Source organism: Betta splendens, chromosome 19 (genome assembly GCF_900634795.4).
Source record: "Betta splendens chromosome 19, fBetSpl5.4, whole genome shotgun sequence".
In the NCBI taxonomy this organism is placed as follows: domain Eukaryota; kingdom Metazoa; phylum Chordata; class Actinopteri; order Anabantiformes; family Osphronemidae; genus Betta; species Betta splendens.
The window spans coordinates 13826299-13849716 of record NC_040898.2 but is presented as its reverse complement, the minus strand read 5'-3'; the positions used below and the strand labels follow the sequence as shown (position 1 = coordinate 13849716).

The window sequence follows — 23418 nt, the reverse complement described above, 5'->3', positions numbered from 1 at the left end:
ACAAACAAGACAGTCTAGTATGAAAAAGGAAATGGGGACATTTATTTATTAAGTGATAACAGTTTTGGGCCATTTTTCATTATTACGACGTCCTAAAAGGGCGTTTTAAAGACCGCCTGATCAGAGCAGAGCGGTTCTGTTACTGGACGGGAGCAGGGACTTGTGTTGTGTGGTTTATGTGGCCACCTAGTGGGCCGCTCAAACACTTCCCATCAAACCTGCAGTTCATGGAAAGCCTCCCGCCTCCCGCCTCCTGTCCAGGAAGATGCTGGGCGGTTTTTGAGCTGGACTTGATGCAGAATGTCGACTGTTTCTCCTCATTAGACTGAGTGAACATGTGGCATGAAAAACCTGCCACCACATTTAACTCCTACACGACTCGAGTCAAACCCTTCTGAGGCTGGTGCAGTCCTTTAAATATCTTCCTGTTCGTGTGCTGAAGCGAAACTCATCTCCATCGATGATGCATTTCTGCTTTCTGTTAGATTTCCATTAATGCACTAAGTTAGAAACTGTTGCTGCAGTACGAGCGTCATGACTTGAAGCCTGTCTGAAACCACAGGGCTCATTGCTTCAGATCAGGTCCATCTCAGTGTGTCACGTTGGAGGATGAATAACGTTTTGTATTAATTTCCCCTGCAGTGATTTTTCCCCCTCTATGTTCATCAGCTTTCACTAAGTGATGACATTTTTCTTGTTTCTGCTCCGTCCTGTGTTGGATCTAAGCCTGGACCTGATGCTGAATAATTATAATCACACGTGGACATGTCATTTTACTTCTACAGCCACGAAGGATAAGCTTTAATTGAAGCCAGACTGTAACCGGCAGAGAAGACTAGTTTAAGTGCACTTAAACTAGTGGGAGATGCTGCTAATACAATCTAATATAACATCAGGCCCATCTGTGTAATTTCACATATTGTGGTCAGATACTGATGGATGATTGAATCTTTAAACTTGTCTTTTACAGATGTTGGCAGGATTCATTAATTATAAATTAGTTTAAATTTGAAACTTCTCATGCACGTCGTTAAAATAGAAGCTTGTAATCACAAACGCACCACGTCGGCAGGTGAAGTGTGTGAGATGAGTTATGGATTATTGGAAATCCAGCAATAACAAAAAGCCTTTGGCTTCTAAGAAGCGTCCTGTGTTTGTGTTTGAGTCGGGGGCATGCGTGTGCGCTGCCGTGTGTTTTCAGTGCCTCCGCAGCACAAACTTGTGCTTTTCATCACTTATTGACTGCGTTCGTGTGGTTGCTTGCTCGCCGCTCTCGCTGCAGGCCTGCGCTGCTCGCGTAAATCTACCAGGGTTTGTGGTTTTGTGGCCCGGATGGGTGGGTGCATTTTTCTTTTTCCTGAGGTAGGCTACGCATTGAGGTTAGCGGCACACAGCTAAAGATGTAGGAAACCAGCTTGCTTCTTGGTTCTGGGTGGCTGAAGGAGGGAGGTCACGGTTTGAGGTAAACAAAGCAGCCGCGCCTGCTGCTGCTGGAGAATATAATAACGTTTGAATTTTAAAAAATGATTGAGAAAAGAACTGCAAAGTGAAAGTTCTGCAGGGACTATGTTCTGTTTCTGATGCCGACATCTCTCCACTTACTGACATCTCCACTCTCCCCACACTACTGAGGCACGGTACTTCAGTAAAACTTGCAATATTCCTCACTACGTGTATCTGTGTGTGATGGTTTTAGAACCTGAACGCATCAGAAGCCCTGGACGGGTCCAGTTTACATTATAAAGTGTGAAGTCCTCTTAGAACTTGAAGTTGTACTCAGAATCAGAATCAGAATCAGCATCAGTTTTATTCGCCAGGTTTGCACCAGACAAACATGATGACGCCACCTGGGTCCGACGTTCAACATGACGCCTGTTCCTGTGGACGCAGCGTCGCACGCAACGGTCCCATCAGAAAGTCTCACCAGCGTCTCTAAATAACCTGCACCCGCTGTCACAGCGCCCATGAGCTTGTGCAAACGCCTCAGGCTTCCAGACACGCAGACGCGTCTTATCTCTAAACGTAGGGCACAAAACAGAGAAGTTGCAACACGGTGACACCAACGCGGCTCATTATTCAGAGAGAAAGAAAGAGGCCCAACTTCCTACAAACAGCAGCGTGATCTGTTTCCCGCGGCTCTGAGCCTCGTCCGTCCGTCGTAAATAAAGGGCCATTCCGTCCAACGAGTGGGCACAGGTTGAGTTTTATTGAATCGTATTTACACGTGAAGAGACAAAAGACAACTCTTGTACATGTCTGTGTTTCCTTCACTTCATTAGAGGACCGACGTACACTGTTTGCACCAGGAGAATGAAAAGGCGCCTCCTTCGATCCTAGGTTTTTCTCCTGAGTGAGTCCCTCCTCATGACGGCGTATTTAATTTGAATCTGACAGCGTCGCTGGCCTCCTGCGTCGGGCGACGGGTGGGTCGGGCCCTCGGCCCTCGGCGCCGGGCTGAGCTCTGCAGGGTGTGCGTGCTCTGCATTGCCGCTGCTGCTGGCCAACGGCGCTGTGGTTCCCAGCATCCCAGCACCATTAACCGCAGCGCAGCCGTTCCACACACCGGCAGCAGCCGCGCGCTCTGCTCCTCTGAGCACAGGAAGTCGTTTGTTGTCTTTGGTTATGAGCTAATGCAGGTCCTGGGGTTTGGCGGTGGAGGGACGCTGTTTGTGCGCTTTAATAAAGAAAGTGGCCGAGCGCCTGTGAGACTTGAAATTAAATACACAACTACTTCAAATCCCAACTACTTCATGCACATTTTCACCCTTTGTGCTTCTCTCTCTCTTTGCTGCACGAGGGCGGACGAGAGAAACCTTCATGCAAACATTGTTTTTCTATTCTTATTTGGCTGAACCTACTGTACGTGTGGTTGTGTCGTCGGCTCGTTTGATGTCATGTGTGACCAAACCTGAAAGTGCTCATCGTCACATCCCACAGCTCAAAGGTGACTGTAGCTGGAAATTAGTAATTCAGCGGACACGCGTGTGAGTAAGGGAGGACAGGTAGAGGGAGCATTTGTATATAGCTTGCATATGATTCATATTTAGCGTGATGGTGTTTGGATTATGCGTCTACACTGATTTACATATACTCCAATTTGAAGTTGTCATATAATAGAATACATGTTACATTACACACTTGTAAAATGTCTGTACACAGCTTTAAATATTTTACACAGAACGATAGAGGAACGTACATATGGTGTAGAATAACTGGGAGTCATTGAAGCCCTCGTTGGTTTAATGGTTAAGCATCTTCCCACTGCCGTCAGTGTGTTGTCAAACACATCTGGACGTAGGTAGACGGTTACGACGACGCTGTATTCACCAGGTCAACGCCAACGTCTCCATCAGGCGACCGAGGACCAGGATCTGTAGCACTTTAGCACTAAAGTTTATTATTGGTGACACCTTGAACTTCGAGCAGTTTTTCTTGTGAAATTCTGACTCGTTCGCAGGGTTTCCCCCAGGAAACCAGTCAGCAGAGGTGCGAAGGGCGGAGAAGGGCCCGATCGGACCCAGATGCAGCGACAGCAGCACAAAGAGATGCTGCTTGGTGCTATTAGGTGATTTTATCGAGCGTGTGGGTGAAGGGTCGGTTTTCACTTGGTTCCAATATTGCGTCAGGTTTTTTTAAACGTCTGCTGTGATGAGACTTTAGTCCTGATGGCAAAACAACTAGGCCCATTAAATGTGTGACGCCTGCGGCCATTGGCTGGGTGAATACCATGTCGTCATTGGCAACAGAACCAAGGTCCAAACCCAGTGGCTCAGTCTAATGCTAATGTTACCTTCTAGACTCCCATGAAGTGTAAGAGGAGCTGAGCAGAAGTTCTGCGAGTCAGACCTGCATCAATCACTGCCCCGTGTGCTCTTATCCACCACATGTCATCCTTTCAGCAACTTCAAACCAGTTCAAATGCACGGCTGGCTGCGGGGACATCCCCGGCTCTAGAAACTGTCAAATGTAACTGAAAGCCTCAGATAAGCTGACATCAATGTAACTTTGTTTTTTTCTGTAGTTTTCTTTTTTCCTCCAAAAGAAGTAGTAGAAGAAGTCCCACAAGCGGGTCGATAAGATCCCACCTGCGATAAAAACGAGTATCAAAAGCAGAGTCTGATCCTCGCTGAAACCCTGCAGAGATAACATGACTGATAGGAGACGCTTCTGGTGTCCGATCTCCGCGATAGCAGCGCAGCGGGCCGCGGCCCCCCCGCGGAGCGGAGCGGCCCGGCGCCTCGGGCGGCGCCGCCGGCTGCGCTCGCACTGTTTTGCTTTTTGTGGCCTGGGCAGTCGTGACATCAAGCGGTTTTGAAGGTCCGGTCTGAAGGAAGACTGAGGAGAATCCCAGTTGACGAGTTCAAGTCTGTACAGAAAAGTATCCCGAGCGTTGGGGTTTTGACCTTTGACCTCTATGTACAAGCACAGGGGAGAAACGTGTCACCGACATGAGACGTGGCGCGCCGACGTTTGCAAAAATATAAATGTATATATTTTTTTGCCTTACAGATAGTACAAACAATAGGTTGCACAAGGAACTGGAACGGTCAAACTTTATAGGCTGCGCTAACGTAAAGTGCTAAGATACTGAAGTCTGAACAAGCATAAGGTGTGTTCTTCAGATCGTCCCCCCCTGCAGCCATGGCTGCGCTGCAGGACATCCATAAACCCGCTAGCTTCCACCTCCACACGCTCCAGCTGCTCGGCTGATTCTGGGACGCTCGATGCCGGGCCACACGTGGAAACGCGCGTCCAACGCGTCCGCGAGGCCCGGAACCAGGATGGACAGGAAGTCTTTGGGTCCCACGTGTCTCGGGCTGCACTGGGTCACCGTCCTTGGCTCCAGCTGGACTAAATCATCAGAATGCGTGTGAGAGAGAAAATCTGAAATCTCCCTGACGGAGGGAACGGAGGGTTTGACATGCAGGGCCCGTGAGCCCGCCGGGGCCCGACCCGGGCCTCGCCACGCTGGGAGCAACACGGTACCTGAATCTGCCCGAAACCACACCACCACACGGCCGCAGCCGCAGCCGGAGCAGACGGCTCCTCGCCGGCTCGCGGACTCGCCGGTCCGGGCCGGAGCCAGAATCAACAGGCCCGTCGGACCGGCTCCCACGGCCTCTTATACAACGTAGGAGCGGAGCACAGATGTGTGTGTGTTGTGTGCGTGTGGATGCGTGTCTGTGCGAGCTGGTTGCCATGGCAATCAGATCTTGCTGTTCTCCAGGTGGGAGTCGATGTGCTTGATGAGGGCGTCGTCGGGGTAACCGACGGGGAAGATCAGCTGGCAGAGAGGGCAGCTGCGCATGTCGCTCTCCTCGGTCTCCATCCAGAGCTGCAAACACAAAGGCACAATTCAGCACCGGGACCGGCGGCTCCACTTACTCACTGGACCGTGTTAGTCACTCTGTGGGAGGCGGCAGAATTACATCACTTACAGTATACGACTTATACAACCACGGATCGCTTGATCCCGGCCTGAAATAAACGCACTTGTAGTAAACCTGGGTGGAAACAACAATGTCTGCTGCAGTTCAGAGGGAGCTCATGTGAAATGAAGCTTATTAGATTTGAAATAATAATGATAAATAGTCTTCAGTGTCTGGAAGTTTGATGCCTCATAGTTTCTTCAGACATCTTCTAATCTGGTATATCTCAATATCCTAACAAATGATTTTTATCTTAAACCCCACTTCACGATCATGTGGTTCGATGGAGTTTCCCTTCAGGGTGAGAAGACCTTCTTCATCGAGATTCAAAGAAAACCCACCACGTCGGTCGGAAACAGGAAAGAAACAGTGGTCTTAAGTGTCAAACTCTGCTGCTTGTTTGACCCATCCATCCTCCTCCGTTTGCGGAGCGAGGTCTCACGCTGGTTTTTCCTTTGCAAACAAATGCTCATAAATCCTGTTGCACGCGTGCATCATTAGTCATGATTAGTTGCTGAATCCACTCTCTCGCTTCTTTATCTTAAACACTAAAGCAGCATCATATCAAACTTCTCATCTCGCTCAGCGAATATAAGCATGCTTCAAGAAGTGCTGAATGGCTGTGTGAAGGAAGTTGTGAGTAGGAAGACGCGAGGTGAAGACAGATGTCTTGAGGTGATTGTGACTTGTAAAGTGCAAAACACTGTAATAACAACAACGAGCTGGTTCTGGGGGCGGCGGACGGAGCTTCGCGGGTATGGATTTGTGTTACTTACGTTGATGGAGGGCCAGGACTGGGCGTGCTCCGCCGACATGTAGCCCGGCTGCGTGTGGCAGCTCAGCGTGTTGGACCTCTGGGGGACGGGGAAGGCCGAGCAGGACGCCGGGCCCCTCATGGCGCCGCCGGGCGCCGCCGAGCTCAGCACGCCGAGCGTCCGGGGCGGGCTGATGGGGTGGGGACAGGTCCACTCCTCCTCGTCCTCAGACGACTGGGGCGGCTGGGGTGCCGGCGTGGAGGGAGGGGGGGGCTCGAAGCGCAGGTGCGCCACCTCCGACAGCGGGAACGGCATCTCGCGCGAGTGCCGCAGGGGGGCCTCCACGTCGGCCCCGCCCCCCCCCTGGTGGGGGGACGGGGGGCTGCGGTGCTGCAGCCCCGCGTGGGCCGCCTGCTGCTTGGCGTAGCCGTCGACGTAGGGCCGCGGCTTGGGCAGCGTGGACACCGGGTCCAGGGAGAAGCGCGGCGGGCACTGGTAGGCCGAGGGGTCGGACACCTCCGAGTAGCTGCGCCGGCCCTGGAAGCTGGCGCGCAGCAGCTGCGTGGGCGGCCGGCAGGAGTAGGAGGCCGGCCCGTCGGCGACGTCCAGCAGCGGCGAGCGCCGGTGCATGTCGGGGGAGAGGCGCTGCAGCACCGGGGAGCGGCGCTGCTGGATGGGGGAGTGGTGGGGGGGCGGCGGCACGGGAGAGTGGCGCTGGGAGATGGGCGAGTGGCGCTGCGACACCGGCGAGTGGCGCTGGTGGTGGATGGGAGAGTGCAGCTGGACTGGAGGGGCAGAGAAGCAGACGTGAATCAGCTGGAGCCACGGCTTCGGATGCTCCACACAACAAAGAACTGAGCCCCGCGTCAATTGTTCTGCTGTTTCTGGGCCTCGTGCTAATTCGCGGCTGCGGCCAAACCGTCCAGTCACCGTTCCTCCACGAATTCATCGAGAGATTCATATACGCACGAGCGCAGCCGTCCGGCTTCCTGTAATTACGCCGATGAGTCAGTTGCCCCAGAGTCATGGCTGCAGCGCCACTTCCCGTTTCAATGGGGAAACGCTGTCTATGGCGACTGGTTGAGGCGATAACGAGGAGGAGGTGTCAGAGGCAGACAGGAGTGGAAGGGCCCCAGTGGGGCCTCCACTACAAGCCTTTTAAGTTGTTCCACGATGGCCAGATTTGACTTTATAACTCACGCACTCACATTAATGTGGAGTTCGGGGGTTTCTGAGTATTCCCCACTGAACTATTTATTCACATTTGACTTACGCAACACAATTTTCCAGTTGGAAGCCAGAGCAAGGCTGCGTTCTGGTTTGCGGCTCGCAGATGCACAGTTGTGAGACATTAGCTGTACGTGTGACTGTACGTACAGGAAGAGAAAGGTGTTGCTGCTGTTCACAACAAGCCTGTGTTTACTAGAGGAAACGAAATGAGCGAATCCGAGTTCGTGTGAAATTATTCAGACGCACTGGTAAAATCTGATTACAAACTATTACTTTTTAAAAACTATTTTTTTAAATTTCTGAAAAGAAAACAAATTATTAAATTACTATTTTTTTAATTAAAAACTTTAATTTCAGGTTGGTGCCAATTTAGCAATTTATTTTGCTCCACCATACTTTATTATTATTATCATTATTATCATTATTATTATTATGATCATTATTATTATTAATCCATCTTGAAGACACCCCAGTAAAAAATATTTGCTGCTAATTTTATTTGTTAATTTCAATGTTGTTTTTGTTTATCTGAGACAACTTCAAATCTCTCCAATGACTAAATCTAAAAATAAAATCTAAACTGACAGGGAGGTGAAACTGCATGATCAAAATGTACAACCCTGACTTTCAATTTAAGGAAAGGCCTTTTGTGACTCCCGCCCACGTCCGTGTGTGCTGTACATGCACTGAGTGAGCCGGGTTTTTTCGGGCGCTGCGGACCCGCACCCACCTGGACTGGCCTGCTCCTGGGACGCCTTCCTCAGGATCTCCGTCTGCTTGGAGCTCAGCGCCTGGAGGCGCCCCAGCTCCTCCGTGAGCTCCGTGTAGGCCAGAGCCAGGTTGACTCTGAGGAGGGAACACACGCAGTTGTGTTATTATCACAATGAAGCGCTTTGCATTACACCTTTAAGACGCTGCTTTACACCTTTAAACTGTGCCAACGCTCCGTGTCGTGAAGGGAATCATCCGTAATGTGTCTAATAGCGTTGAGGATAAAGATATTAACTCTGCGGTTAAAAGCAGATGTGTAGGCTGCGTTTAGGAGAAATTACAGTTACTCACTCACCCTCAAATCTGATAACGGCAGTTTATCTCAAATGTGTAACCAATTTTTATAAACTGCTCAGTCCTGACCTGAAATTGATTCATTCCTGCACAGAGAGCGACAGATTAGCGGGTTATTTACTTATGACATCCTGTTATCAGGCGCAGCATCTCCTCACTGACTAACTCGCAGTGCTGCCTGGCATTTCGTTCTACACTAATGAAAGTTCTGATTAGTTTCACGTACGCGACTCAAAACAGCGAAACCACGTGGCGAGTCGGCGTCCGCTCCGAAGCGCCGCGGCGGCGCGCGCACCGGCGAACGGAAAGGCAGAGAGGCCGCTGTTTGCGCGCGCTCCAGATTTCAGACTGCGATCTGATAAAGCGCCTCCGATGCCGATTTGACATCTTGGTTGATGAGAATTTGACTCAGCTCGTTTCTCCCTAGAGATGGTGGCGGATAAAACAATAAAAACACAGAGCGGCTGCTTATGCATATCCTGGGGACATTAGCAGGAATATACATGAACTTCCACTGCAGCGACTGCCTACACAGCAAATAAAGCAGCGTCGAATTAAAGAACATGTTCTCCCGCACCCCACGCTTGAACTTAATTAAGCCTTCCCACTTGTGTGCCCTGAGTAAACACACTCCCTCTCCACAATATAACGTATATATGCTCTCAAAATAATATAATTCAAGGATGTTCACAACTTTATAAAAAAGCTGCAAAACCTGTCAGAACTTCCACTGATTGGTTCTTTGTGCGAGGCCCACTGAGTTTCAGCCCCAGCCGTGACTCACACGTGCGGGATGTCGAACCCCTTCATCCCCCTCCTCGCCGCGAGTCGGCGGCGCCGGCGCCCTGGAATGATTCAGGGTCGCCGGCGCCGCCGACTGCGCCTGAACGCGGCTCAGCCGGAGCCGGACGCTGCGGGTTACTTACTGGCACGGTGGGTGGAATGTGCTGCGCAGCACTGGTATCAACACGCAGCTCGCGTGGAGCCCTTCATGCGCCTGCTCCGCGTTGTCTTTGCTCCCTCTCAGACGTTCACTGAGGCGCCGGACCCCGTACAACCGCGCTCCCCTCGCCGTTTCACACCAGCTCTCTCGCTTTTCAGTTTGGCTGCTGTGCTTTGGAGCTTTGTGCCAAACGGTGACACCTCGTAGCACAGCAGATGTGTGAACGTCTCTGCACTAACGCACGTGAGGGAGGCTTCGAGCATCTGCTCAAAGTGTGAGATCGGGGCCTTTGATAAAGTCTTTTTATGTTTGTACGTCTAAAATACTTAATACACCTAATTTTCCAGCAGGCTTCTGTTTTTCCATTTATTATCATGTTTCCTGTTGTACTATTGTGTGTATGTAGGAGGGCTATGACTGAAAGCATCGATGAAAGGCTAATTGATGCCTCCTTCAGCTTAAACGTTCCATTAAACACTGAACGACCTTGTGAAGCGGCCGGTGACAGTTAGAGTTGAACTGAGGAGCTCCACTTTGACCTGGAGGTCACCGACGTTGAAGAAACGGCCTCGAGGAAGAACGTGAGCCTTGAACGCGGGCCGTCCTGCAGGACGCACAGCCAAACGTGTGCGTTCGCAGCAGAAGGTGGATGTTGAGCCGTGACCCCGGCCTCGGGCGGCGGCGACGGCCTTTCACACGCTGCACTCGTCTGGTGCCGAGGTGTCAAACAGCTTTCACACTAAGCCACAATGCAACACTTCAGTGAAGAGACCTGCTGCGCGCCGTGTCCTTTAAAGGCCCGTTTGTTCCACGCGTTAAAGATCAAAACCAGGTCCTTTTTAGGCGTCAGGATTGGTTCTAAGCAGACTTGAGTTTCCCCAACTTGCTGCTTTTTCGCTAGCGAAGCGGGAGTTCCACCTCGGCTTCAGCGTTGTGATTTATTGGAAACGGCTCGCTTTTCTGAAAGACGCACAGGGATTAGTCAGTGGCGCCGCGGCGGCGCCAGGTGGCTGGCAGCGTCTGCAGCGGCGGCTTGTGGTCGCAGGGCACCGCGTTCACGTATCATTAGCGACCCGCGAGGAAGAAGACTCAGATGTGAAAATGTGACGAGTGGCAGAATTGGCCACGGACGAGAAATCCAGAGTGAGAAGAAGACGTGAGAAAGAATCTCTACAGAAAAACAGGGTGAATAAATTAAAAATAAAACTAACAAAAGCATCACAGTGGAATTAGACAGCGATAACATTTAAAGTGGTGCCGACAGCTCGTGTGGCAGCGAAGCCTCCTTATCAGTCTGTGTGGTTTACACTAAATGGGCCCAATTACAAGAAAGAGCACCAGGAAACAGAGTAAAGGCTTCGCAGGGTTTCAGTAGGAGTGTGTGATATTGCTGAGTAAAACCAAAAGGTGTGACCAAGGTCTGGAAAAAGCAGTGGGCTTCCACCACACACGCACACACAGGCCTTCACCATTTACTTTCGCTTTGCTCCCATCGAAACGTTTGCGGGGTTTCACTGTGTGGGAGTCATTTGCCCAAGATCCTGTGGTTTTAACGCGTAAACAGCCCGGAGCGACTCGACTCGACTCGACGAGGGCGAGGACGTCCTTCAGGATCCACCCGGGCCCTCGGCGGCGGAGGGGCAGTCGCTTGGAACCCTGCTTTAATCGGCGCCCATGCTCAAAAGCAGCACCTGATGAGCTGCAGACAGGAAGACGTCCTGCTGCAGCACGTGCCTACACTGCCCCCTGCTGGCGAGAACCCCCCCACGCGCAAGTTCATCCTCCTGTGTAACTAGTGTTGGCACAGTTCACTGCACCCCCCCCCCCCCCCACACACACACACCACCACCCGCCACCCAGAGATCGACCCTGGTCACTTACTGCTCGTCTCCCACCTTCTTTATCCACTCCACATCGCACTGCTTGCACGGGGAAGTCATTTCCTGCCGAAGTAGAGCGTGAAATTAGATTAGCGAGCAGGTGCTGCTGGTGCGTCGGACACGATCCGACGGCGAGGCCTGTGGAGGCAGATAATGGGCGACGCAGAGCCTCATCTTTTAGCAGATCATATGAGAGATTCAGCAAATCATCAATAAGACGAGCTGGGCATGTGGTGAGTGTAAAGTGTTCTGTGACCTCTGTGGTTCTGTCAGACACTTTTGGGCCGTTGTCATAACGTCTCCAGCGCGTCTGACAGAACAGACCTAATGGGTTCAGGTGTAGCGGCTCATGCGTTTCATGCTGTCTGAATCTGGCCCTGGAAGCTGCCTGTGGCCTGTGAGTGCGTCTAAAACACGCTGCCCCTGACCTCTGACCTCTGACCCCGGACCAAGCGGTACTGACCCGCTCCCTCTGGCTGTTCTGCAGCTGCCTGATCTCCTCCTTCAGGCCCTCGCACTCCGCCTTGAGCTCCTCCTCCCGCTGACACGCCCCCTGGGCCTCGTGCCGGGCGCCCTCCAGCTCCGCCTCCAGCCGCTGCAGCTTCAGGTCGGACAGGGTGTCCAAGCTGCGGGAGCTCTGCAGGGTCAGGGCCGGGCAGTCCAGCACTGAGGGAGGAGCCAGAAGGAGAGGTGAGGAGAGGCAGCGTTGTTGGGCCCACGAAAGGTGGAACTGAATAGCAAAGAGCTGCCTCCTCCCAAGGGCAGCATCTCTCAGCTGTACCTGGGTGATGTGATCTGCGTGGGAGGGCAGTGATTCAGCGCCGCTCACACAGCCTCAGTCCTTGAGCCAGAAGATGTGCTAGCATCTTGTCTCTGCGAGCTGCTGCCCCCTCAGCAGCTCATCGCACACTTTGTGCAGCCAGAGGTGATGTTGGACTGATTCAACCTGCTGGTTGGTGGTTTTATTCGCCTGGTTCTCTCGCCGACCCGTCGCCCCTGAAGCATATTTGAGACTTCCGTGCATTTCTGACGTCGGAATGAATTTGCATTGTGATAAGTTGGATTATCCAGCAGGTTTCTCCAACGTTTGGTAATAGGATGAGTCACGGTTGGAGATCAGTTGGCAGATGGAAAGAACCGGCTGAAAAATACAAAGACGTGGCCGAGTTGACGGTTCCAGGAGTCACTGATAGGAACAACGAGGTTCTGTTCATCGGTGACCGGACCTCGGCTGAGACGCTTCCACCGGGACCGTGGATTTGATCACAGAGGATCAGTGACGAGCAGAGAAGAGCAGTATGTAGCAATTTAGCAGCTACGTCTCTGCTTTTAGGAAAAAATCACGAACGGAAGTCAGAGTTGATAGAATGAAAGCTGCGACAGACTAACGCAAAATACAGCAACACACGATTGGTGACGTAGTGTTGAACGCTCCTTGTTGACAAGCTGCTTTTTGTACCGTGGTCTCTATAGTAACAGAGATCGTGGTCAATATGTTTTATTTATAACTGCACTGATAAACTGCACTTGCTGTGACTTCCACCTTGGCCAAACTCAGCAGCGGTGCATTTACGTCACCGAGCTGAGTTCGGTTCTGTGTGATTGGACGGCAGCATCGCGTGGACTCACTGTGGGCTTCGGGGCCGGCGTGGAGCTGCAGGTACTGCATGTCTTTGCTGTGCAGCTGCATGTTGAGCTTCTGCAGGTTGTTGTCCCTCTGCCGCAGAGCGGACTCCAGGTTCAGGATGCGCTCCACGTGCTTCTCCACCAGGCTGGTCTGTTAATGCACACAAAATGCTGTAAAGGTCAAAGGTCAGTGAGGCCCAGCAATCAGACAGGGCCCAAGCGAGCGGCGCCTCCTCGCTTTTCTCTCGCTCTGGTGTGAGACGCTTTATTATCACAGAGCGGATCTGGGGACGAGCAGCCAGACAAGCTGTTCAGTTGGAAGCCGCCGCCTCGACGGGAGCAACTTTGATTTGTAACCAGTTACAGAAATATGTTCGAAAAGTAAGATTTTCACAGTTTAAAGCCACCAGTGACTTAAACATGAAGTCGCTTTGAGTTGGTTTCCAGTAGTAAAAAGCTGCAGCGTGTGAAGGAAGGAGGCGACGTCTGGCTCCATTTGGGAGCTGGACGCAAAAACAATCAAGTGTGTTTCTTTGTCAGAGAAGACGTTTGGCCCAATGACGCTGAAAGGACTCGTCTGTTCCGCCTGAACGCAATGAAAAACAGGCAATTACTTTGAAATGAGCGGCGTAGTCGAAAGTGCATAATCAAAGTGATGTGAAGTGTCTGAGCTTTGTTTTCCTCCCTCCTCTCGCTCACAGCAGAGAAACAAAGGCGCGGGAGCCAGATATGGATCTGTGAGGAGCCATACGTTAGACTGGGTGGTCATTATTAGGACTCAACAGTGCTCACATCTTTTCAATCAAACCAACAAGCAGCCACAGTCGCGTCTCACCATCTTGTCCAGGTCCCTCTGCACGTTGTTCTTCTCCATGTGAATCTTCTCGTAGGCCTGGATCACGTCCTCCAGCTGCTCCTCTCTCTCCTTCCTCTTCTGGAGCTGAAGCCGAGAGCGAGAGAGGGAGAGAGAGAGGGAGAGAGAGGGAGAGAGGGAGAGAGGGAGAGGGAGAGAGGGAGGGAGAGAGGGGGAGAGAGGGAGGGAGAGAGAGAGGAGCTGAGCCACAGAAAAAGCCTGGACACACACACTTTTTCAGCTTTCTGACTTCCTCACAACAACAGAGACGGAGAACTTTCATTGTCAGAGCGTCTCTTGAGCAACTGTTGTGTAACAGTAAATTTAGGACACAGACATCCCGACAGCTCAGCATGCGCAGCGACGCCTCCCCCACCTCCACAAATGGATAAATGATGACTTCAGCGGCATTTGAAAAGAACTGGATGTCTCGCTGGTCCGTTCTCCTCGCAGCTCGCTCTAACGGACGGGACGAATGTCACAGCGGCCAAAGCAGCTCTTTCCCCCTCATCGATTAATGCGCTCGCTTCAGAGAACACAGAGGAGCAGCACCAAGGCTCTGGTGCCGTGCGCCGCTGTGCCGGGTCCATTCACCGTGTCTATGGTAACATGTGCTTCACAACTGGCAGCGCGGCGAGGACGCCGTGTCAACAGCATCGAGACTGCAGACGGCGGCTTTTACTCCAGAGGCCGAGCTCTGAAAGGGCACAGGCGCCGAGACGCGGCTTCGGACGCCGCTCTCATTCTGGGGATGGATCAGCATCACCTCGCTTCAGGCTCCGCCTCCTCCGCCTGCACGCGCTCGCTGCTAAAAGTCAGCTTTTAACGTCTGAGGAGTGCAGAATGAGATGCAGGTGAAGTCGGCTTGTGATCCACTCTCATCGGGCCTTCGAGGCCCATGTGTCCGTCTGGGTTCCGTTCCTCCGGCTGGGTTCCGTGTGTCAGGTTGGATTCCGTTTCCCCGGCTGGGTTCCGTTTCCCCGGCTGGGTTGCGTGTGTCAGGTTGGGTTCTGTTCCTCCGGCTGGGTTCCGTGTTTCAGGTTGGGTTCCGTTCCTCCTGCTGGGTTCCGTTCCTCCGGCTGGGTTCCGGTTCCCCGGCTGGGTTCCGTTTCCCCGGCTGGGTTGCGTGTGTCAGGTTGGGTTCTGTTCCTCCGGCTGGGTTCCGTGTGTCAGGCTGGGTTCCGTTCCTCCTGCTGGGTTCCGTGTGTCAGGCTGGGTTCCGTGTTTCAGGCTGGGTTCCGTTCCTCCTGCTGGGTTCTGTGTGTCAGATTGGGTTCCGTGTGTCAGGTTGGGTTCTGTTCCTCCTGCTGGGTTCCGTTTCCCCGGCTGGGTTCCGTTTCCCCGTCTGGGTTCCGTTTCCCCGGCTGGGTTCCGTGTGTCAGGTTGGGTTCTGTTCCTCCGGCTGGGTTGCGTGTGTCAGGTTGGGTTCTGTTCCTCCGGCTGGGTTCTGTGTGTCAGATTGGGTTCTGTTCCTCCTGCTGGGTTCCGTTTCCCCGGCTGGGTTCCGTTTCCCCGGCTGGGTTGCGTGTGTCAGGTTGGGTTCTGTTCCTCCGGCTGGGTTCTGTGTGTCAGATTGGGTTCCGTGTGTCAGGTTGGGTTCTGTTCCTCCTGCTGGGTTCCGTTTCCCCGGCTGGGTTCCGTTCCTCCGGCTGGGTTGCGTGTGTCAGGTTGGGTTCTGTTCCTCCGGCTGGGTTCCGTGTGTCTGGCTGGGTTCCATGTGTCAGGTTGTGTTCCGTGGTCCGGCTGGGTTCCGTGTTTCAGGTTGGGTTCCGTTCCTCCGGCTGGGTTCCGTGTTTCAGGTTGGGTTCCGTTCCTCCTGCTGGGTTCCGTTCCTCCGGCTGGGTTCCGGTCCTTCGGCTGGGTTCCGTGTTTCAGGTTGGGTTCCGCTCCTCCTGCTGGGTTCCGTTCCTCCGGCTGGGTTGCGTGTGTCAGGTTGGGTTCTGTTCCTCCGGCTGGGTTCTGTGTGTCAGATTGGGTTCCTAGTGTCAGGTTGGGTTCTGTTCCTCCGGCTGGGTTCCGTGTGTCTGGCTGGGTTCCATGTGTCAGGTTGTGTTCCGTGGTCCGGCTGGGTTCCGTGTTTCAGGTTGGGTTCCGTTCCTCCGGCTGGGTTCCGTGTTTCAGGTTGGGTTCCGCTCCTCCTGCTGGGTTCTGTTCCTCCGGCTGGGTTCTGTGTGTCAGATTGGGTTCCGTGTGTCAGGTTGGGTTCTGTTCCTCCTGCTGGGTTCCGTTTCCCCGGCTGGGTTCCGTTTCCCCGGCTGGGTTGCGTGTGTCAGGTTGGGTTCTGTTCCTCCGGCTGGGTTCTGTGTGTCAGATTGGGTTCCGTGTGTCAGGTTGGGTTCTGTTCCTCCTGCTGGGTTCCGTTTCCCCGGCTGGGTTCCGTTCCTCCGGCTGGGTTGCGTGTGTCAGGTTGGGTTCTGTTCCTCCGGCTGGGTTCTGTGTGTCAGATTGGGTTCCTAGTGTCAGGTTGGGTTCTGTTCCTCCGGCTGGGTTCCGTGTGTCTGGCTGGGTTCCGTGTTTCAGGTTGGGTTCCGTTCCTCCTGCTGGGTTCCGTTCCTCCGGCTGGGTTCCGGTCCTTCGGCTGGGTTCCGTGTTTCAGGTTGGGTTCCGTTCCTCCTGCTGGGTTCCGTTCCTCCGGCTGGGTTCCGGTTCCCCGGTGAAGGTCAGACACGTGTGCGTTTGAAGGCGGGGCGGCGTGCGGTGTGAACGCTTCGCTGACCTGCTGCTCGTTAACAGGCGCAGCAGCAGGTCCTCCGTCATCCTCGTCTTCGTTGCGTTTGGATCTGTTTTGGGTCGTGATCATGACCTCGGCTTTGATGTGTTATTATTTATTATTGCGTCTCATCCGCGAGTCCAGGAGCAACAGAGGACGCTCATGGCGGCTCAGCAGAGCTCCTCGGACGCGTCTGGAGCCGTAGCTTCAGCCTTAATTGGCTCCACACAGCTTTGAGCGCGCGTCCACCCGTCTGGAACACAACTCACCTGTAATTCAATTAAAGCTAATGCAGGGAGGGATTTGTGGAGGATTCAAGCACTTGGGCGGCGGAGGGAAAACACAGTGACCTGGATGTCTGACCCCCCCCCCCCCCCCCTTACCTCGTGGGTGAGGACGGTGACTCTCTGCTGCAGGTTCCCGTTCTCCGTCTGCAGCAGCACCGTCTCCTTGCTCTCAAAGGAGCAGTAGGAGTTGGAGTCCTCCCCGAACTCGCTGATCATGGGGAACTGGAACGACACAAACGCGGAGGAGAGTCAGGGGCAGTGAGCGTTCGTCAATCTGCGGATCATTAACGGAGCCCTCGCTGGGAGGAGGTCATACTGTTTCACTTGTCGCACTTCTTCTAAAGTCATCGCAGAACGCACCATAACAAGTTGTTTCAATCATACTTTCTAATTACGTCCCACACGCTGAGGTCTGGGAGGAACTGTGACTCAGCTGCTGTTTGTCAATCTGTCCGTCATCCACTTTGTTCGTCCATCTGCTGGTGTCGCTGCACAAACTCTAGAGAATATTTAACACTAGTTTGGAGTAAAAGTGTTTTGATCACGATTTCCAAATCATTTTTTAATGATTGCGCCACAGCATTATTCATAACTACACAAGATGTTTAAATTGTGCAGAAGTAACATTATCTTGAGATGATTATGTAACATCCCAACTTTGCAGAAAATGAGCTTTTGCTGGAGACTTGAACCATGAAGGAGGCTTTTTGTCTGGTTCTGATGCCAAACTGTTGTTTTTTAGCGCGAAACGCAGCAGCCTTGTTACATAACCGCACGCCGCTCGCCCTAAACGAACACATTTACATTTAGAGTGCCTCCCTTCATTTTCCCCGCGAAGTCATTGATGTCGGCGGTGCAAACAGTCCTTTCCCGTTTAGCACAACGCGTCCGTCGGCCCAGTTTAACAGCGAACGTCACTCCTGCAGCCGCGCCCACGCAACGCGGGTCAGCGCCGCTTGGCCCGGACCCGTGGTCCACATCTCCAGCACCTGCTCTGTAAAACCAACAGCTGTCTCTCTGGGAGCGAGGCCTGAGCAAACGGCCGCCGACCGAGCAGCTGCTGGACCTCCGCCTCCTCCTTTAAAAGCGCCATCTGCTTCTGGACTGGAGGAGCAGGGAAACTAAAATATGGCCGTCATCAGCACCAGTCATCCAGATTACGGGTCTCCTCGCATCAAAGTTTCCCCAGAATCACACTACAGCCTGTTTGAAGGGAGGATTACTATTCATTTCTCTATATAAATTACAGAGTTTATCTTGTTTAATTTTCAGACTTCTGCGTATAGAAAATCACAAACTACTACCCTCGTTTCTCTCCCTGTTGCTCTTTGCGTCATCGTCTGTCTTCACTCCCACATTTCGTGCCTCGCGTTGCCTCCCTCCACCCATTTAAGTCCCTCTCCCCCCGTTTTCCTGCCTCTCCTCACGTTTTCGCCCCCACGCCTTTCACTTACGCTCATTCGCCTGATTTTCTCTGCCCGTGTTTGTGTCTTCTGCTCCGTCGGGTGTTCAGGAGGTGGATTTCTGCCTCATCGCGTCCTTCATCCGTCCTAAACCATCGAGCTTTTTCCTCAGCACAAACATCTACAGTGTCCCTGACTTGAAGTCAACAGGGTCAGCGCGCTGATGCACAGTGTTAAATGGAACCCTGAAGCTGCCGCCAGACCTGCGTCTTCTCCCCTCACACGCTGCCATTGGCTCATTTTAACATGCTTTTCCTCTCAGTTCTTAGCGCTGGGTTAAATCGGCCGCCTCCTGTTTCTCTCCCTTTTGCACTTGTGTTTATTCCCTCGCTGGCCCACGATCAAAGTCCATCAAAGCCTTCGCTGCTTTTATCTTCGTGAACCATCTCCCGCCTCAATAAAGATGTAAACTGCTGATGTTGAGGGGACAGAAGCTCTGAAAGGCCTCCAATAAAGGTAAAAGCGCGCTGGCGATGCGTTTAAACCCCCAAAACGCGACTCACCTTGATCTCATAGATCTTGAGCTTGCGCTTGATGCTGGTGTTCTCGCGCTCCAGGCAGCCCAGCCGGCTCTTGATCTCCTGGTAGGCGGTGATGAGGGCGAAGTGCGAGGCCGAGTAGACGTCGTCGGCGGGCAGCGGCGGCGAGCGCCAGGCCACGCCGCCGCAGCCGTCCTCCTTCAGGCCCCCCGCGGTGCCGTCGCCTCCCAGCAGCCCCAGCTCGCCTCCGCCGAACAGAGACTGCATGGCTCACAGCCTCAGCCTGCGGAGACACGCGCCCGTTAGGGATTCAGCCCCCGAAACGTCCCCGTTCGAATACACGTTCCCGCCGAGAGGTTGACTGTTGCATCCGCAGCTGATTACGTGAGCAACGAACCACACGAACAAAGCGGATTCATCTGTACTGCTACACGCACAGTAAAATATTTAACAGGAAAGTGGAGAGAGAGAGAGAGAGACTGGATTTTACTGCTGTTCCATGTGAAATGTCATCATGAGTCAGTGCTACACTACATCATATCACTGCAGATGTGGAGGTGAGTCGAACGACTTTGGTTTGATCTTTTTCTGCACCTAAGTATCTTTGTTTCGAGGATGTTTGAGGTGTGAGATCCCCCTTCAGCACCATTAAACCGGCCCGGAGACGCGACCTGGAGAGTTGAACCCGGCCGCAGCTGCCTGTCGGGCCGAGCCGGGCCGAACCGGGCCGAACCGGGGGCCTCACGCAGGAGGAAGGACAGGAGCCGCGTCAGTCTTGACGTTCAGTCTTCAGGCATCAGAAGCCATTACATTCCATTTGCGTCAGTGCTTTTCATTAGCGTGATGGGATATTTCCAGACGTCGCCTATAGGTGCATGAGTAAGCGGAGCGTGCGCGAAGCTGATATGTTAATCAGATGCTGATTTCCTGGTTGCGGCTGTTTGTTTCACGGCGCCTAAAGAAGCGCGAGGTGCGACCGCGTGCGTCGCCGTCAGCGGCAGCGATGGACAGCGATGATGTCACAGCCCCTGCTCCTGCACGTGGAGGCTTCTCACTGTATCCAGCCTGATTTACGGGTACAGGGGCCGTTACACAACAGCCGGTGCTGTGATGTACACTGGGATGGACGCTTCCCTGACTCGCAGCATCGCCCTGTGAGTCAGTGATTGCCCACTGAGCTATTTTCATCTGCTCCCTTCCTCCACGGTGCTATTTTCCTTGTGATTCAAAGGCGAGGGGGAATAAAGCCTCGGCCGATCTGCGGCTCCTTCGTCTCCGGCCGCTCCAGGAGCACGCCTACATATTCAGCCGCGCTGAGGAAGAAACGGCCCGAGGACCGCTCACACGCGCGGCTCTGACAGTCACCTGCCGGACGCCCAACACGAAGAGTGGAGCAGAGCTCTGCGCCGACGCTGTGCTGTCGGGGGCAGTTCTCCCACATGCAGACCTGCCGTGACATCACATCTGTCACATGAGCAGTTTGCAATATGCAATAAAGGAAAACAGAAGAGCGGATAAAGGATTGTGTGGAGAACAAAACAGCATTCAGCGGCTGAAGCGCTGCTGGAGACCAGAAAAGAACGAGTGCAAGAAAAGGTTTGATCCCCTGTAATATCCCCTGTGTGAGGAGGCGCTGCCAGCACCCGCCGCCAAACTGGTTTGTATGGAAAAGAGCTAAATCTGGACTAATGGGCAGTTCATGTGCTCCAGTGGAGACGATGCAGCAGCCGCTGATAGATGCGACTTCAGACAGGAGAACATGAGGGAGAGGGACACGGCAGCGTCCACCTGCTCTGGTTTCCTCTCCCTGGCGCCAATAAATGAGGCTTTCATCTCACACACACATACACACACACACACACACGCACGCGCACACTCACATATACACGTACACATGCACGCACGCGCACACTTACATATACACGCACACACGCAAGCACGCACGCACACACTCACACACACAGACACACACACACACACACAGACACACACACACACACGCACGCGCACATTCACATATACACACACACACACACGCACGCGCACACTCACATATACACGCACACACGCAAGCACGCACGCACACACTCACACACACAGACACACACACACACACACACACACACACACACACACACACACACACACACACACACACACACACACACACACACATTTGCCACCCGTTCGCAGAGGTGGAGGCACACTGCGCCTCCTCAGCAGCTCCATGCTTCGTTACAGTCATTGCCACCACACGTCCTGCGCCTCGGACCACGTGGCACCTCCTGCTCCCTCGAGGCCACAGCCCCCCCCCCCCCCCCCCCCCCCTCCCCCCCTCCATCCACGTCGCTGTATACTGTACAGCATGCGTCATCCGGAGACCTTGAATATGGAGCCGTGGCCTGAGTGGGTGAGTCTGAGTGGCTGTGGTGTTCATTATGTTCACATGTACTGCACCTAGCTGTAAAAACAAAGCTGCTGGTCCAAGGTCTGAGCTCCCGCAGTTATTTTTCGTCACAAGAACAATCCGATGACCTTCTGGCATTTCCTCCCCCTGCGACGTGACGCCTGCAGCGGCAGTCGGACGCCACCACGACACACACGAGCAGATGTTTATTGTCCCCCGTGACTGATGACTTTAATAAGAGATGTTATTCAGGACGCGTTGAACTGTTGCAGACATCAGGTCCCTCACGCTCGCGGAGCCGCATTATTAAACACGGACGAGCTTTAAAACCCATCGCTGACGCGGACTGGGCTCCTTCCTCCCCTTCGTTTGCATCACGGCGCCACAGCGCGACGCCGTTCATCACGCAACAAATAGTGCTGCGTTGCAGCTCCGTTCGTAACGATTCCGTCACGAAGCCATTACTTTAAGAGACAGACGACGACGTTCTGAAAGTCATGACTGGAAACGGCTGGAATCCACTGGAGGAGCCGGCGACTCTCCCCTCTCTCCAAGCTCTAACACCAACAAATCTCATTCATTTGCAAATAATTAGAACCCCAATCAAGTCCCAGAGCCCGTGTTCTCTGTAAATACTGCGAATCATATTTTTGGGATCCTTTGAGGATGGAGGCAACAGATGATGCGAGTGTTTGTGTCTGCCAGGAAGCTAATCGTGGATTACTGTGGACCATAATGGGGAAAATCGCTTCTCACAGATGTTAATATTAATAAATTCTGCTCCCGTTCGTCCTCTGTGGCTTTACTCTTTCTGTGGTAACACAAATGGAAATAATAGTGGCTTACACCCATAAGCTACTTTCATCTCCTCCACGGAGCCTGTGCATCGTTCACGTCTCTGTTCCATATGTAGAGCAGAGGAAGCTGTGCCTGTCGGGTCAAGGCTCCATTTTAGCTGGTGATAACTGGAGTGGGATCAAAGAGGAGACTGGGGGATTGAGTCTGTGCAGTGTGAGCTTAATGTTGGGTCCCGTTGGCTCCTTTCAGCCCCATCCTGTGATCCAGCTCTGACTCAGACATTAGATCTGTGAATAAAGTGGAGGGAACAGGTGCCACTCCACCTTTAGAGCTGTAGATGCTAAATGCTCCCACCGGATCAGGTAGGTGTGTGCGTGTGCGTGTGCGTGTGTGTGTGTGTGTGTGTGTGTGTGTACATGAGTCAGTGCAAGGACACAGAGGCAGAGAGGAGGAAGGAGCTGGGTATTGATCCCCTGTGCTGAACCCGTACTGATGCTGGCAGATCGGACCCACGTGAGGAACTTGGCTGGAGCAGAGTCATAGTAGTACTGTAGTACTGTACTGTAGTACTGTAGTACTTAAATCACTCATGTATTTTGGCCCTAAACAGTCCTGAAAAGGCTGCATTGAATGCTGATGTCTTGTGGATATGGATGTAGAATTGAAACTCTGACATCACGTGATGCACCCCCCCGCACCACCACCCCCTTCGCATCGCAGACACACACACACGTATACACAACTCTCTATACAAAGTGCTCACACAACCTGTCAGTACAGCGGAGCAACAGCACCTCTAACAAACGCCGCGCGGTGCCATGATTCATCACTCTGGGATTCAGGCGTGTAGGCAGCCTGTGTGTGTGTGTGTGTGTGTGTGTGTGTGTGTGTGTGTGTGTGTGTGTGTGTGAGTAAGGCTGCTGCCATTCGGGAGATTGATGGCAGAGGCCGGATGGAGACAATGAGCTGTGTTGCTGTATTTTTCTTCCCCGCTTTCTGTTTTCTGTCTGCTCATCTTGCGTCGCTCCTCTTATCCTCCTTTTTTCCGCCGGTGCCGAAGTGAAAATGTCGATTCCTTCCCCTCCTCCTTTCATCCGATCCCCTCGTCTCCGTCTCCCTTGCTCTGTCATTCATCCATCTTGGTATTCGGCAGCAAAGTTCATCAGCCCCCCCAGCGTGGAGGAAAACTCCACTCTGTCTCGACTTTGAATGAGAACTTTCCCCACAAAAGACATTCATCTCCTCATTATTACTACAACCAATCCAGCGCCTGCATTCGCTCATCAGACAAAGTTGTGCTAAGCTGCAGCCGGGTTTGAGAAAGCAGAGAGGGAAAAGACGGCTAGATAAGTAATTCTTTCCTCCATTTGCAATTAAAACACAATCCTTAAACCAACTTCACACACACACACACACACACACACACACACACACACACACACACACACACACACACACACACACACACACACACACACACACACACACAGTGA

General features: G+C 52.9%; 1 protein-coding gene across 2 annotated transcripts in view; it reads right to left on the bottom strand.

The window, feature by feature from the left end:
- Positions 1–2184: 2184 nt before the first annotated feature.
- tbkbp1 (TBK1 binding protein 1) overlaps positions 2185–23418 on the bottom strand; it is a 28320-nt gene continuing 7086 nt past the window's right edge. For both annotated transcript variants that reach the window (XM_029133502.3, XM_029133501.3), the window contains exons 2-10: positions 18745–19003; positions 16875–17000; positions 13764–13868; positions 12932–13079; positions 11766–11968; positions 11304–11365; positions 8145–8260; positions 6206–6969; positions 2185–5335 (exon numbers count right to left, since the gene is read on the bottom strand). In XM_029133502.3, the coding sequence (XP_028989335.1) occupies positions 5207–5335; positions 6206–6969; positions 8145–8260; positions 11304–11365; positions 11766–11968; positions 12932–13079; positions 13764–13868; positions 16875–17000; positions 18745–18987 (1896 nt within the window). In that variant the 5' untranslated portion in view covers positions 18988–19003 and the 3' untranslated portion in view covers positions 2185–5206. The remainder of the gene's footprint in view (positions 5336–6205; positions 6970–8144; positions 8261–11303; positions 11366–11765; positions 11969–12931; positions 13080–13763; positions 13869–16874; positions 17001–18744; positions 19004–23418) is intronic.